At 49.8% G+C, this 16,138-nt stretch overlaps 1 protein-coding gene across 1 annotated transcript in view; it reads right to left on the bottom strand.

Annotated features, from left to right (window-relative positions):
• The window catches only part of PER3 (period circadian regulator 3), a 57,402-nt gene extending 45,139 nt beyond the window's left edge, over positions 1-12,263 (bottom strand). Inside the window, 7 exon segments of the mRNA XM_086715583.1 lie at positions 2,996-3,044; positions 7,659-7,661; positions 8,078-8,279; positions 9,484-9,608; positions 10,949-11,085; positions 11,511-11,896; positions 12,129-12,263. Of these exon segments, the coding sequence (XP_086571709.1) occupies positions 2,996-3,044; positions 7,659-7,661; positions 8,078-8,279; positions 9,484-9,608; positions 10,949-11,085; positions 11,511-11,689 (695 nt within the window). The 5' untranslated portion in view covers positions 11,690-11,896; positions 12,129-12,263.
• Positions 12,264-16,138: the final 3,875 nt, after the last annotated feature.

Below are 16,138 nucleotides of genomic sequence, written 5' to 3'. Positions count from 1 at the left end.
CTCCAAGACTGTCACCGTTTCACAGCTCCAGCTGCCCAGAGGACACTTCTCCTTGGATACGACGGTCCCCTTAGTGTCCATGTGCCCACAACTGAATTCATACTCCCTTGTTTCTACCAGTCACATCCCCTCTCCCACCGTCATTTACATAGGTGTCAAACAGTCTGTAGTGGCCTAGAAGCTCCACGTCCGTCCGTGGCCACGTGCACACGCACTCCCACCCCCACCTCGCTCATTCGCCTCTCTGCAGACTCCGGCACCTCCACCAGTGCCCCCACTCTCCACCACGAACCCGCTTCCGCCACTGAGAAGAGGGTGGCCTTCCCCGGACCCTGAGCCACGAGCTGAGCCTGTGTCTCCCGCTCCCTCCGACTTCTGTGTGTGCATCTCCCAGGCCCACCCCGCCATGGGGTTTGCGATGCCCTGTGTGCGCAGGCGACCCGAGTCCCTGCCTCTAGCCCGGAATTCTCCCGCAACTCCAGACTCATGGACCCCGCCTGCTCAACAGCACGGGCAGATTCCCAACAGGTAAGGCGAACCTAACTTGTACTCTTGCCCTCCGCTCCAGGAAGCTGCCTTCCTAGTCTCCTTTGCCCCCGCACACGGCGACTGGAGCCAAAGACTCTTGCGCCACCTCGACTCAGCCTCCATTTCACACCCCAACCTCGACCGTGGATAAACTCCAGTAACTCTCCCATACAAATCTATCCACGATATCCAAGACACTTCCGCATCCCCTCCCCCCCGTGCACCTGCTGCCTGTCGCGCCCACGCCATCCCCAGCACAGCGCCCAACGCGGTCCTTTTTTAACACCAATTACCAGTTACCATCCTTCTGGAAGATGAAACTGAGAATGGCTAGAAGCCATGATAAGCTTAGCAACCTCCCCGCCCCCCCACCATGCAGAGTTGGTCTCCGGATGGTGATGCCACTTCCCAGCACGAGGAGTGAGGGATCCTTGGAGAAACAACTGACTCCGTGTCTGAGGCAGGAAATGTCTGGGAAGAGGCTGGGTGGGACATCATCCCTGAAGCCAAGGAGGCTGTCACCGACCACAGGGGCGCCCTCACACGGCCCCAGAGCTAACCCGAAGGGGCTCCGGCTGGCCACAGACGGGACAATTTGAGCACCACAGACATTAATGGGAAGCTTATCTTTTAGATCCCATTCTGAGATGCCAATGGAAGAAATGACGCACGACCTGAGATTCTGCTTCAGAATCATGGGGAGGGCGGGCTGAGGAGCAGGTGGTGGCAGAGATGACAGACCACTGGCCGTGGGTTAAAGTTATCGAGGCGGAATGGTAAGTGCATACCGGTCCACTGTCCTTTCTCCTCTACTTCCCTTTATTTTGCAAATTCAAAAACTAAAGTTTTCAAATAAATGATAGACCTGAACAAAACGTTTCCTTCAGAAGTCAAAGCTCCCTGTTTCTTCCTGTCCTTCCTGCTCACCCCCTCCTGTGCTCCAGCAGCATTAGCTTCCTTGTCACTCTGCCCACAGGCCAAGCATGCTCCGCCCCAGGGCCTTTGCACTTATCTGGAACACTCTTCTCAGAGAGGTGTGGCTCACTCTCTCACCTCCTTCAGACTCTGGCTCCAATCACGCTTCTCGTTAGAGAAGATTCCTTGACCCCCCTGAGAACACTAGTCATCTCTGTACTGCCCAGAATTCCCTTACTCTCTTGCACTGTTCTACACGGAACTTGCCGCCAGCTGACACATACACAGGCACCTGTTTATTATTGGTCCCCTACACACAGAATGTAAGGTCCATGAGGGCAAGAACTTTGTACCTGTAGCCTCGCCTGGCTCAGAGAAGGCACACAGGTATGTTTACTAATAAAACAAACACAAACAGCACTTACTATGTGGTAAGCACTGTTCTAAGCTCTTCATAAGAACTCCTCTGTAAAGGAATGAATGAACCAACACAGCCCTCCCTCCTGCACACCTTCCCCGGGGTATTGCTCCCCCAAGCACCGGAATACCATTACTCAAGTTCCCCCAACCCCACGGAGCGGCCGACTAATCCATTACAAGGCGTGTTCTCTTTAGGTTTCCACACGTCTGGAGCATTTAGGAACTTTAGTACTAATACTGGGAATCATAACATCGTTGAAACACGTTTTCTTTTTATTGACAAAGTAACAGGAACAAATTATAGTAAAAGTCACCAATGACTCCTACCAGAAATCAACTACTACTAAAATTTTGGTCTGTTTTCTTCTGGTTCACTATATCTGGACATTTTAAATCCTTCCCTTGAACAGATCTATCTTCCTTTAAAGTTATTGAAAATTTCAAAAATTCAGGGCACCTGACTGGCTCAGTCGGTAGAGCATGTGACTCCTGATCCCAGGGTTGTGAGTTCAAGCCCCACATGAGGCACAGAAATTTCAAAAATTAATTTTTAAATGTGACCAAAGGACAAAAAGCAAAAAAAAAAAAAAAAAAAAACCGAAAAAAACCCAAAAACCAAAAACAAAAGAACCTAAAACAATGGCCATTTGACAGTTAACTTACCATACAGTGGTTGAGAGAGAGAGAGAGAGAGAGAGAGAGAGAGACAATGCCCCTCCCTGCATCACTGGCTAACAAGAATCTTTTTGCCCTTTTTCCTGATTGCAGTTTTATGTAGGTAGGCATTTTGTGAATGTATGTCTCTTCCCAATCAAAATACAAACTTCTTGGGGTGCCTGGATAGCTCAGCTGGTTAAGCATCTGACTCTTGATTTTGGCTCCGGTCATGATCTGAGGGTTGTGAGATCGAGCCCCGTGTGTTGAGTTCTGTGCTCGGCATGGAGCCTGCTGAGTTAGGATTCTCTCTCCCCCTCTCCCCCACTTGTTCTCTCTCACACTAAAAAAATAAACAAAATACAAACTTCTGATGGCAAGATCGGAGTCCTAGATGAATCCAGAAGAATCTAAAAAGTACCAAATAAAATCAGAACATAACCCACCGTTCCCGGCCCCCACAAGCCCCGAGACTTACCGGATCCTGCAGAAAAAGGATTTCACCAGAGCGAATTCGTACTGAGATGCTGCGGGAAATAAAGACAAAGTGTTACTCACCCCCTCCCAGAGCAACAGGGCAGAGCAGCCCCTCCTTGGTGAGACAAACTTGAACTATCCCCAGACAATAAATGATTCTTTCAAAGGAGATACTCTTGGGGCTCCTGGTGGCTCAGTTGATTGAGTGTCCGACTTCGGCCGAGGTTGTGATTTCAGAGTTTGTGAGTTCAAGCCCCGCATCCGGCTCACTGCTCTCAGTGCAGAGCCTGCTTTGGATCCTCTGTCCCCCTCTCCCTCTGCCCCTCCCATGTTCACGCACGCTCTTTCCCTCTCTCAAAAATAAACATTATAAAAAAACAAAGGAGGAGATACTCTTGAGATGTAGTCACATCCAGGATCTTCCAGGGGCTTTCCTATTCTAGCAGTGGCTCTCAGACTGAGGGCGCTGGACTGAGGTCTGTCCCTTACTGCTTCCCGGGGTGCATCCTCTATCGCTGAAACTGCCCGTGCTCATCTCTCCGATATCACTGCAATAATCCGGTGACACGTTTACTTTGGTGATAAAACTCTATTTCACTGTAATAGTCTGGACACACCTCATGGATTGTCGACGTCGACAACTTCCGGCATTTAGGTGTATGACACATACGTGTCTTTCGCTTGTTTCTTGCCTGGAATAAAGTCCCTGAAGTCGGGGCCCTGGGCCAAGTGGTACGATCATCTGCCTCTCACTGTGTACTGTCCCACTGATCTACACAAGTTGGTCCAGTGTCTCTAAGGGCATTTTCTCACAATCCTCACGCCTGCCAATGATCGCACCAATTTTATTGCTCTCTGCATGAATTTTATTGGTTTGTGAAGTGGTAGTGCAGCAGCGTCTAAGTTTGCCTCGATCGAGGGGCTGAACCTTCTCCCCGGTGTTTGCTGACTATTTACGTCTCCTCTGCTTACAGCTCCTTGAATTTATCTTCTGGACATTCGCTCGCTGGGGTGAAAAGTCCTTACTCATAGGAACAGAGGAAATGCTTAAAACGAAGATGTTTTAAAAAGATACACTGAAGGAGCACACACAGTGAGAGCTCTAAAGAACCAAAATACTGGGACTCCTGGGTGGCTCAGTCGGTTGAGCATTCGACTCTTGATTTCGGCTCAGGTTGTGATCCCGGGGTCGCGGGTTTGAGCCCTGCGCTGGGCTCCGTGCTGAGTGTAGAGCCTGCTTAGGATTCTCTCTCTTTCCCTCTCCCTCTTCTCCCCTTGTGCTCCTTCTCTCTTCTCTAAAAAAAGAGAGAGAGAGGAAACCAAAATACTGAAAATGGTCCAGATCTTTGCACTTCTGAGCAGAATATAGGAAGAGTCAGAAAATGGGCTTTTGAATGATCAATGAACATGTACTTGATTAAAAATACACACACACACACACACACACACACACACACAAACTCCTTTTAAAAAGGCACAGATGAGGGGCGCCTGGGTGGCTCAGTCAGTTAAGCGTCCGACTTCAGCTCAGGTCATGATCTTATACTCCGTGAGTTCAAGCCCCGTGTCGGGCTCTGTGCTGACAGCTTGGAGCCTGGAGCCTGCTTCGGGTTCTGTGACTCCTCTCTCTGACCCTCTGCCTCTCACTCTGTCTCTCTTTCAAAAATAAATAAACATTAAAAAAAATTTAAAACAAAAAAAAAAATAAAAAGGCACGGATGATCAAAGTATTAGAATTCAGAGAACTATTAAAGTTCCAGTCCTGGAATTCTGAAACCAGAACACTGTTCTCACAGCACGTCTGTGAGAAAGAACGAGAGCGGGGGCTGACCGGGTAGGCTTCCTGAATTAATTCCTCTGAGACACGTTAACGGTCCTACCACAGAAACTGCCTCAGCAAAGGCTCGGGTGAACTTACGGAGAAATTACAGCAAGATAAGCATGTTTCAAAAGTATCCTCAATTTTTTTGAGATGATTTCTATGAACAGGACTCATTCCTTAATGCCACTTTCGAATGCCCATTTTTGTGTGATTACAGATCTCATTTTATTTTTAATGTTTTATTTATTTGACAGAGATGGAGTGCAAGCGGGTGGGGGGGCAGAGAGAGGGAGAGTGGGGGTGGATAGAGAGAGAGAGAGAGAGAGAGAGAGAGAATCCCAAGCAGGCTCCACACTGTCAGCCTGGAGCCTGATGCGGGGGCTCAATCTAACGACCATGACCTGGGCCGAAATCAGGAGTCGGGACACTTAACTGACTGAGCCACCTAGGCACACCCCCAGACCTCCTGTTTTAAAGTTACAGCCACAGGGACTCGGCAGTCAGGAGGGGCAGTGGTTCAGAGCACGGACTCTGGATTCACACCGCCAAGGAGAAACGTGGCCCCACGCTTACTGGCAGGGTGACCTCAGGTGAGTCACTTAGCTGTGTCTCCATGACTGCAGTGGCCAAGAAGGGGAGCGGCTCCCGGCATCAGGGGACAGAACTGACCACAGGCCACAGCTGCTGTCCCCGGGGCCCCGTATCCGATGTCCGCTCCCAGCCAGCGCCTGCACACAGAGCGAGACCGAGGCAGGACCAGTCCACGGAGACGCACGGCTCCTCCGGCGTGTGCCTGTGCCTCGGACTTGCCTTTGACTGCCTGGCCAAGCCTCCTCCTCCCCAGTCATTGTTCCCGCTCTTTCCACGGGTGTCAGAGGAGCGCTGTGGGCTGAGGGCAGTGCTCCCCTCCTCCCACGCCCTCCCCCAGCGAGTCTCTTACACAGCTGACCCCGCCCTGACGTTTGCTTTCCAGCAGACCCAAACTAACACAGTTAGCTTACCTGTCAAGTGAGGACAATGACCGTGTCTACACCTCATAAGGTTTTTGTGGAGATTAAATTAGTTAACCCACTGAAACATGAAGAGTCCCTTTCCATAGACGGTAGCAATGAGGATGATCCCCTCATGCTGCAGAACATTCCAAATACCTGCTGCCTTCCCCACCATGGGCGAGCTCGCGTCTCCCGGCAGCCCTGTGTCAGTTAACAGGCTGCCAGGAAACTAGCATTTCAAGGGGAGAAGCTAGCCGGCCTCCACAGTTCACGAAGGCACAGGACTCAATTTAAAGCTCAGACCTTCTGATTCTTTGCTTAAAATTCTTTACACACGGGAAATACTGGAACTCTACCAGAGGGCAGATTTGTTTGCACTACGTATATGGAACACCAGGCACCTGAACGTAACTGCATTCTCTAGGGGTCACGTAGGACACAGAGCCCGACTGTAGGATCTCAGGTAGTAGATGTGAGCCCGTTATCACTTCCACACCTCGGCTGTCACAGTGAATTCTTGCTTTTGGAAGCGTGCGCTGAAGGAACAGCGGTCAGAGCCTTCTGTGAGGGCCGCGCGACAAACCAAAGTGGGGATGTGCTCAGAGGCCAGGCCAAAAGCGGACGACGGCTGAGTTGATAGCTTCCTCTGTCCCCTTAACGTTCCAGGAGATCCAGGAGGGGACAGGAGACGGCAACACAGGCCCAGCCCAGAAATGGCCCAAGAAGGGTTGGAATCGCTTGGGCGTGTGGGGCACAGCACCGTGTGGCTAGTCACTGAGATGGGCACCGTCTCTCCATGGAGGAAGCCAACTTTTAGATCCAAAAGACGATTTCAGGGCATATTTATGTTTTCACACGGAGGGGAAATACCACAGCAGCAAGTATTACGCAGAGATAACATGGTTGAAAAGAACAGAGACTGGAGAGGCCAGTTGGAGGAGCGGCATCGGTAAGTGGGAGGACTGGCACACAGTGCCCCACACCTGCTCTGTTCACAGCTGTGTGTCAACACCCTGCATCCTCCCGGCCCACCGTGTTTGTTGAATACATGTTCGCGGAGTGGGTGAATGACCACTAAAAGCAGAGAAACAAAGGTGGACAATTAAAGGTTGAAAATACGTGTTCACGAAAGAGGAACACAAATGAAATCCACATTTTCGAGGGACAGGAAATGAGGAAGACAGGTGTGTGTCCTGAAGCTTACACAAACTGTACACAAAAGACGGGGCAAAGGTCTGTCACTGGAAAAAGGAGCCTGTAAGTGCAAGACTGTTCTCCACTAGACCACGTATGCACTAAAAAAACGGAATGGGCACAGAGTCCTAGATTTGCAAGATGAGAACGTTCTGGACGTGTGTTTCACAACCATGCCAACGTACCTAATGCTATGAAACTGCACACTTAAAAATGGTAAGATGGTAAATTTTGCGATTTTTTTTTACCACGATACATCAGATTTAAATAAAAAAAAAATGGAGAAAAAGGCTTGGAATCAAGAGGAAAAAGTTGATCTATATACCACACTCTTTGAGATACACTAACAAAGGATATGAAATAAGTAATAACGGGTGGCTGTAAAAAGAAGTAACGACTTATTTTAAAAAGCACACAGGACTGAATGCCACAGAGGAAACTGTGAACAGGCATCCCAGGTTCAGGCAAATAAGCATTTCAGAAGGAAAACAAAGCAATGAGATTTGTGAACTTTTAGGGGGAAGCAAAACTAGAATGGGAGCCGGCCATGAGAAGTTTATCTCCAAACAAAGCAAAGAAATAATGAAGTCAATTTAAGAGAAAAAAACATTTAATTTTATTAACTTAGAGGGAACAGAGTCTTCATAACAATTAACCTGCTATTGAGTTACGCAAGCTATCACACCATGTGTATGATATATAACCTACGTAGTTAATCAGCTTGACTAAATGACAGCATATTGATTGGAACTTTTTGTCATGAGAAGCATTTAAAGTGCTGTTTTCGTCACATTGACTTTTTATTTACTTTTTAATTTTTTTTTAAGTTTTACTTATTTTTAGTAATCCCTATGCCTAACGTGGGCCTTGAACTCACGACCCTGAGATTAAGAGTTGTGTGCTCCTCTGACAGAGTCAGCCAGGCACTCCACATTCTGACTTTTTAAAATAAAGAGGTAAGAAAAACCATACAGTTTGCAGATTCAAAATAATGTGTCAATTTTGGTCCTATCTCTCAAAGAATGAAACTGATCTTTACGAGGCAAGATAAACACCTGAGCATCGGTCCCGTTACCTCTTTGGGTCCAGCTGTTCCAGAAGGGAAGCTGAGCGTGGACAGTGTGTGCACAGAACACCCTCACATCTTGAGGGGCGAGCAGTTCAACAAAGTGCGAGGACTCCAAGAAATCCTTCTTACAGTTCAGGATCGAAGCGGCCTGTTCAGAAACGTGCACTAACCTTCCAGACAGAAATGAAAACACTGCCACAAAGGTATCCTATAAAAAACATTGGAGATGAATGCCAACACTGAGATCCTTGCAGCAATGTTCCCTGAAAGCTAAACTTCTAGACTTCTAACGTGATCAAAAGCTTAAAACATGCACACATGTCCCACAATGGCCGTGTAATTCTCCAATATACAGCTTAGCCATCACCGTAGAACCTGCATTTTACCTCCTGAAGGTCTGATTTCTATACCAAAGGATACACCAGCTCCTCCTATGTCTACTAAGCGTGCATGTGGCGTGTCTGCTTCTGACTCCTTCTCATTTGCAAACAAGGGGGACTGTCCTCTCTTCACCAACACAGAACTCTAGGCTTTAGGACCAGGCTCGAGACTCCCCTCCCTCGAGACACCGTCAGTAGAGAAGAATAACTTCTCTGATTTGTCCCATCGGACACCTAGAACGTTTATAACGGGCCACGGTTTGTGTCTGCAATTCTAGCACCGGCATGCCTTCCTGTCTGGCTTTATTTTGGAGATCTTAAAGGGGAAATGTTTTCTTAAACTTTTCAGTGTCTCACATCTCGGCCACACCCGCAGCAGTACCATAAACACCTCGGTCAGTGAAACAAAAGCTACTGCGGTTTTAGCACACAGCTCATGTTCTGACAGGACAAAATCATTACGTTACAATCGCGCTGAAGTCTAAACATGACTTGAATTAAAAATTAAGTAATCTCCATCGCGTCAGTAAAGGATGCGGTTGAATTACTCAGTCAACATGAAGAGATTCAAAACAGATACAGTAAATGTCTCTTCCAAACGTTACCCAAAAAATGACAGCATCTCAACTGAACTGTTCTATAAAATCCAGCTGTTACAACTTAACATAGTAGGTATTGGAACTAAGAATGTTATAAATACAAATTAACAATTCGGGGCTTAGAATAAAATGAGGGCAACCGCTCTGCAGTTTATTTTTTTCCTCTTAATTCCAGAAAACTCAGGGAAGCTCAGGATGTTGGGGCACCTGAGAACCAAAGCACAGAGAACCACCGCTCGCGTGCTGCCTCCTGGTTTTAGGTCCATGCTCTGGCGAGGGCCGTATGCTACACAACACCTCCATGGTAATCTGCTTTCTAGCCTCAAATTGTGGTTTCTGCAACTCCAAATTATTAGGTTTAAAAATCGACATCTAGATAAAGTCGTTAGGAAAAATCACCCTGGTTGATACCGCAAATCTTGGGAATCCTTACTGTGTTTTCGGAAGCGTGTTCTGAAGCAACCGTGCTCAGTTCCTCAAGACTGTACGTGGTCACATTTGCTCGAGGTGCTCCATCTGGACGGAGAATCTGGAAAAACTCACTGTTTGCTAAGAAACACAAGAAAATAAAGAGGCAGTCCAGTGACAACAGTATCTTCAGGAAGGAAGTTTCACCACTGTTCAAGTTGGCTCGTTTTTCAGGATGAGGACACCTCAGCGTGTTTTCCTCAAAACCACAGCATCATCTGCACCTAAAATACTGACAGTTGTACAAACCTAAGCCTTGGAGTTTCAGGATTTTTTGATGTTCCACATTGCGAGGAGCAGGACCCATTGAAGGTACTAAAACCAAAAATTTCGAACACATACATGTGACATGTTTATGGCAGAAACATTACTTCAGTACTCAAGAACTGTGTGTCCTACACGAAGTCGCAGAGATTTATGCTAATGAAAATGTGTACTTTATGAAATCCCTGCAAACGAAAAGTCAGAGATAAAAAGGAAAAGGTGTTTGTAATTGTTCATTTTTAATTTGGTAGATTCCTGATATATCGTGAAGGCACCGGAACAATATGTGGATGACAGCGAATGGGGAATTGCATTTTCTCAAATGTATTTTTTCCCCAATAACCTTAGAAGACGATGATTCTTTTTTTTTTAATGTTTCACAGAAAGTAGTTTTAACTTTTATTTATTATTGAGAGACACACGGAGAGCATGAGCATGGGAGGGGCAGAAAGGGGAGGAGACACAGAATCTGAAGCAGGCTCCAGGCTCCGAGCTATCAGCACAGACAGGGCCTGACGCGGGGCTCAAACCCACAAATCGCGAGAGCATGATCTGAGCCGAAGTCAGATGCTGGACCGACTGAGCCACCCAGACACCCCAGAAGACAATGATTCTTTAAAAAGTGAGTCTTCAGGGGCGCCTGGGTGGCTCAGTCAGTTCAGCGTCCGACTTCGGCTCAAGTCATGGTTTCACGGTTTGAGGGTTCGAGCCCCCACATCAGGCTCTGTGCTGACAGCTCGGAGCCTGGAGCTGGCTTCCGATTCTGTGTGTCTCCCTCTCTGCCCCTCCCCTGCTCATGCTCTGTCTCTCTCATTCTCTCAAAAATAAATTAACATTAAAAAACATCTTTTTTAAAGTGAGTCTTTAAAATGTGCCCAAGTGTACTCTCCTGCAGCAAATCACAAAATATGGCACAGGCACTAAACAGCAGTTCCTAAACCATTACACAAAAAAGGTTCCTTCTCCTGATGTTCCTAATTTGCACACCTACCACGCTACTAGAATCAGTGTAGACCTCCTCCTCACCCATCCAGCACCATAAAAAGCTCAAAACATTTCAGGGACTAGAACCACACTGACAACTCTTCCTGCTCGGCTGAGGTTTACTAGCAAAATGATGTACTTGCACCACTGGACCTTCCCTCCGGCTCGTTTTACCTTGCATATGTGTACACAACGAAGGGCATAGTTGAGGGCATCTAGAGTGCTCGGCTTATTGGGTCTCTCTGATGGGAAATATTTTTTCATTTCTTGGACAACCATCATAAGCTCTTCGGAAACTCTGTTTCGATTTTGCCATTCACTGGAAGATTAAAAAACAAAACTCAACTCAGGCTTTGGATGACAACAACAGCCAAAGTTAGTCCACTGCACGGCATGCGAGGTGCCCAGCAACTTTCTAAGTGCTCACCACGGATCAACTCATTTAGTTCATGGGTCTGTTTCTGGTTTGACAGGTGTGGGATCCCAGCCCAAGAAACAAGGGGGTGATCATCAAATATTCTCTGTTCTTTCTCATTCCCACTTGAGCCCCCACTCCAGCTAAATCCTTAACCACTCCTTCCATAGGTGTGGTTCTCTTCGGGAATTCTTCAACTTCCCAACGTGTTTCATCCGGAGTCGTCCAGTATCCCCCTAAACCTTCTCCTAGGCTCACAAACAAAGGAATACAAGGGTTTCAGCCCTCCTTCCCCGAGGAACAACGACGCAAGAATCACGGTGTGTCACCTGTTGCTGCTCTCCGCGCGTGGGCTCTGCAGGTGGTACTTCTGGCTCCACATCTCCTCGTGTCCTTTCCCCAGGGCCTCAGGGTCGCAGGCCCGTGGTCCTTCAAGTTCCGGAGGCCCGGTCTCCCTGGAGTCCAGAGACTTATGGCTGGACCTTTCCAGATCTTCACAGGGGTCCATCTTTTGCGGGGCAGCCCTCAGTCCGTTGCCTGCCGCTCACTCTGCGGGCAGCGGCAGACCTGGATTCCCCATCTCGGCGCGTGCGGTCGCCGCAGGGAAAGCTCCAAGTCACCGGGAGCCGGCGGCCACCGACCCCCGCTCACCTGGAGGAAGTCTTCTCTGCGGGGTCTCCATGCAGTCTCCGACGGCCCCGCTCCAGGAGGCAGCCTGGGGGCGACACAGAGCACGAGTGTCCAGGGAAACGGGCGGCCTGCTGCGGGAGCCGGACTGCGAGCCGGCCCCTCGGCGCCGACGGCTCCGCAGAAACCGGACCCGGGCAGGGAAACTTCCCGCGCAAAGTTGCGGACCCCCAGGTTCCCGGCCCGGCACCGCCCGGCCGCCGGCCCACCGGCACAGGGCGGCCTCGGGGGAGACCTCCCGGCCCCGGCAGAGCACTCACCTGCTGCCGCAGCCACTGCCGCCATCGCTCCCCGGCGCGGGGCCGGGCCGCGAACCGTCCCGAGGCCCGCCGCGTGCCGGGTGGCCGCCGGCGCCGCGCCCCCTGCGCGCCACGTGACGCGGCCCCGCCCCCCAGCCGCGCGATTGGCCGCCGCGGCCAGCTGTGCGGGCCTCCATTGGCCCGGGGGCGGGGCCTCGGCCGGGGGGGGCGGGGGGGCCCCGGTTACATAACCTAAGCGAGTGGGCGGGGAAAAGGCGCCGACGCCCTTTACGTAACGCCGGTGTTCGGGTGGTGGGCGGTGCTCGGCCAATCCGGAAGGCGGGCGCGTAGACAGCGGGGGAGGGGCCCTCAGAGGGTGGAGCCCGGGCCGGGAGAGTCGAGCGCTCCGCCCCTTTCACGGCACCGAGGCGGGGAGGTGGGGTGGGAGGGAAAGAACAGCGGGGCGGCTGGAGCCAGCGCGGCAGGGATAGGGCGCTCGAGCCGCCAATCACGAGAGGGCGGGACCCGGTCGGGGTGGGCCGGCCTCCACGTGAGGGGCGGGTGTTCCGGCAGGCGGTCGGGCGCGCAGGTGGCCGAGGCGGCGCGGTCCCGGGTCGGGGACAGTCCTGGGGGGCGGGGCGGGCCTCACCCCCGGGCCCCACCCCCACCCTCACCCCCACCCCCACCCGGGCGCGGGTAGAAGGCTCTCGTCGTCCGAGCCTTTTTCGCGCCTTCTCGGGTTCCCTTATTTGCGTTTTGCTCAGCCTTCCTGCTTTCTCGCCCTTCAGCTCTTGAGGCTTGGAGGACCCGGGCGGTAAAGCAGCCCTCCGGAAGATCAAAGCCGTTTTTCAGAAACGGAATTTTGACGACGGACTTCACACGTTGCCCCGGTCTTCTTTAGGTGACAGGTTGATTTGGCAACTGGGGGAGGACAAGTGTATGTAAAAAACACTGTCAGAAAAGGAAGGTGCAGAGAAACCCTTTTTAAAAATACCAGTCTGATGGTTTTTTCAGAATGTGTGTTAACTCAGCCCAAGGGCAGAGCTCCGCCCCTCTCCAGTGCCTGGCACATCAAAAATCTTCAGTGTTTATTGGATGAATGAAAGGAATTGTATAGAAACGGGGGCGGGGAGTGAAGTGTGGCAATTGTTTATATCATGTATTGGATAATCCACCTCATTTTCCCAGACGATGGCAGATCTCACTGTCCTCTTGTGTTTTTGTCAAACTGCTTTCGAAAGCACATTTATTGAGTGGATTATTTAGGCGGGGATGATTCTGGTCCCTGAGAACGCCTGGTGGCACAAGTCCCTGCCATTCAGGGTGCCTACATTTTATGAAGGCGTAAAACAGGAGCAAGTCCATGGAGGTCAGAAAGTGGAAAGTACTGTGTAGAACAGGAAACAAGCTAATGGGATGAAGTATGGCTGGGACAGGGATGGAGGGTGAAGGAGGCAAGAGACACATTATCCTGGTGACTAGGGAAGCCTCTCTGAGAAGGTGAACTGAAACCTGAGTTTGTGTGTGGGGGAGGGGGAGGGAGCACAATGCACCTGCCGAAGCCCTGACAGCACGCGTGCTGTTAAGGAACAGAAAGGCAATATAGTTTGCCTGGAGAATAGACGGAGGAGGAATGGTGTGAGGGGAGGTCAGCAAGTTAGGAAGAGCCGGATTATAGTTCGGGAACACAACTTGGATTTTCTTCTAATGGTAGTGGGAAGGGGAGGATTTTAAGCAAACCAGTGATCTGTATCAACCAGAATGCCACACAGGAAGCAGGTAACAGGAAGCTGTTAATTACGAGAAGAGGCTGAGGACGGCTCAGACTAGGGTGGCACCAGGAGGGATGGTGACAGGAGCCATTGGACGTGGGGTGCGTTTAGGGCACGGAAACTTGCCAAGGAGTTGAATGTATGTTGTGAGAAGAGAGCGTGATCCAGGGTGACTCCTGGGTCTTTGGTTTAAGCAGTGCTGTGTTTCGTGGGTCAGCAACTTAGATGGACAAGTCTGGGGATGGCAAGTTTTGATGAAGGGAGAATGGAGACCCATTTCCCACATGTTATGTCTGAGATGTACATGACACAGGCAGGTGGGATTGTCAGATGGGCGAGTGGATCTCCCAGCCTGGAACTTAAGGGAAAAGCGAGGATGGAGATTTGGGAGAGGCAAGAGCCCTATGGTGTTTACAGTCATATGGGAAATGGTGTTGACATTAGAGTGCAGACAGAAAGAAATGGGCCAATGGTCAAGACCGGGGGCACATGGAGATTCAGAGGCCAAGCAGAACACCAAGTGAAGGGACATCTGGGTGGCTCAGTCGGTTGAGCGTCTGACTCCTGACTCTTGATTTCGGCTCAGGTCATGATCTCATGGTTTGTGAGTTGGAGCCCCGTGTCAGGCTCTGCGCTGACAGTGCAAAGCCTGCTTGGGATTCTCTCTGTGTGTCTCTCTCTCGAAAATAAACAAAGTTAAAAAAAAAAAAAAAAGAGAGAGAGAGAGAGAGAGAGAGCCAAGCGAAGAACAAGGAGCCATAGATGGGGTGGGAAGAAAAGCAGAAGAATGTTGGGTCGTGGACACTAGATAAACTATTTCAGGGAGAGAGCTATCAACTGTATCAAATGCTCGTGACTCAGTAAGACAAGGGCTGAGGATTTCCTGTTGTGTTTCACCAAGTCGGTGACCTTGGTTAAAGATGTCTCAGTAGTGTTGGCTGGAGGAGAAGCACAGCGTGAGGCAGTGACAACAGGGAGCCGTGGGGAGGGATTCTGCTGTGTGGGGCTATAGACAAGTGTTGTCCGGAGGGAGGGATGTGGGGATCACGGTTAGGGGCTGACAGGGCTATTCGCTTAGGAGCGAGAAGGGAAGAAGCAGGAGAAAGCTGCAGACAACAGGGGGTTGCTGGAGGGGAGGCTTCCTTTAGGCTCGGAATCCACAGGCAGGCACCTGCGTTAACGGGATTGTCCATGGTCTTGTGGGCACAAAGACAAGTAGATTTTTTTTTTTTTTTTTTTTTTAATTTTTGGGACAGAGAGAGACAGAGCATGAACGGGGGAGGGGCAGAGAGAGAGGGAGACACAGAATCAGAAACAGGCTCCAGGCTCTGAGCCATCAGCCCAGAGCCTGATGCGGGGCTCGAACTCACGGACCGCGAGATCGTGACCTGGTTGAAGTCGGACGCTTAACCGACTGCGCCACCCAGGCGCCCCACAAGTAGATTTTGAAATGCACTTAGCTTGCTATTTAAAGGATGAGAACAAACAGGGTTGAGGGAGGGTGGTGGAGAGGGGAAAGTGGGCGATGGGCACTGAGGAGGGCACCTGTTGGGATGAGCACTAGGTATTGTGTGGAAACCAATTTGTCAATAAATTATCTTTTAAAAAAAGGATGAGAAAAAAATCAGTTATTTTCCAATAACTATGCCATAATTGGTTTCTCTAGTGCATTGTAGTTTAACAGATTGAATTTTCTGCTTGCCTGAAAAGCAGCTCAGTTGCAAATAAGGATGCTATTTTTTTCATTTTTAAATTTTTTTAAAGTAATCTCTACACCCATTGTGGGGCTTGACCTCACAACCCCGAGATCAAGTCACACGCTCCACCGACGGAGCCAGCCAGGCGCCCCAAGGATGCTATTTTTAAATGCACAAAAACAGTTTGGTTAATTTTAAAGCAACAATCCTCACTCAAAACCAATTAAAAAAAAATCACCATACTTTAAGAAACATTTTGTTAGTGATGCAAATACTGACTTTCTCATGTAGGATTCATCACTCATTAGAAAATAGTTATGAGACAAGAGGAGTTTGCTCCATTCTTTGACTGAAATCAATTGCCACCAGGAAGGCAAATGTTCATAAACACGTTGCATTTATCCTTCCGGTGACACGTGTTCTCTGCCCCCTCTGAGGTTAGGCATGGTCATGTGACCTGCTCCGGCCAGTAAAATGTGAGCAGAGCTGTCAGCCCCACTTCCAGACAGAGGCTTGGAGAGCCAGTGCGCAATCCCTGATGTTCCCTTCCTGCCGCAGCGAT

Source organism: Puma concolor, chromosome C1 (genome assembly GCF_028749965.1).
Source record: "Puma concolor isolate L17-30 chromosome C1, mPumCon1.1.hap2, whole genome shotgun sequence".
Lineage (NCBI taxonomy): Eukaryota > Metazoa > Chordata > Mammalia > Carnivora > Felidae > Puma > Puma concolor.
This window is presented reverse-complemented; position numbering and strand designations above follow the sequence as displayed.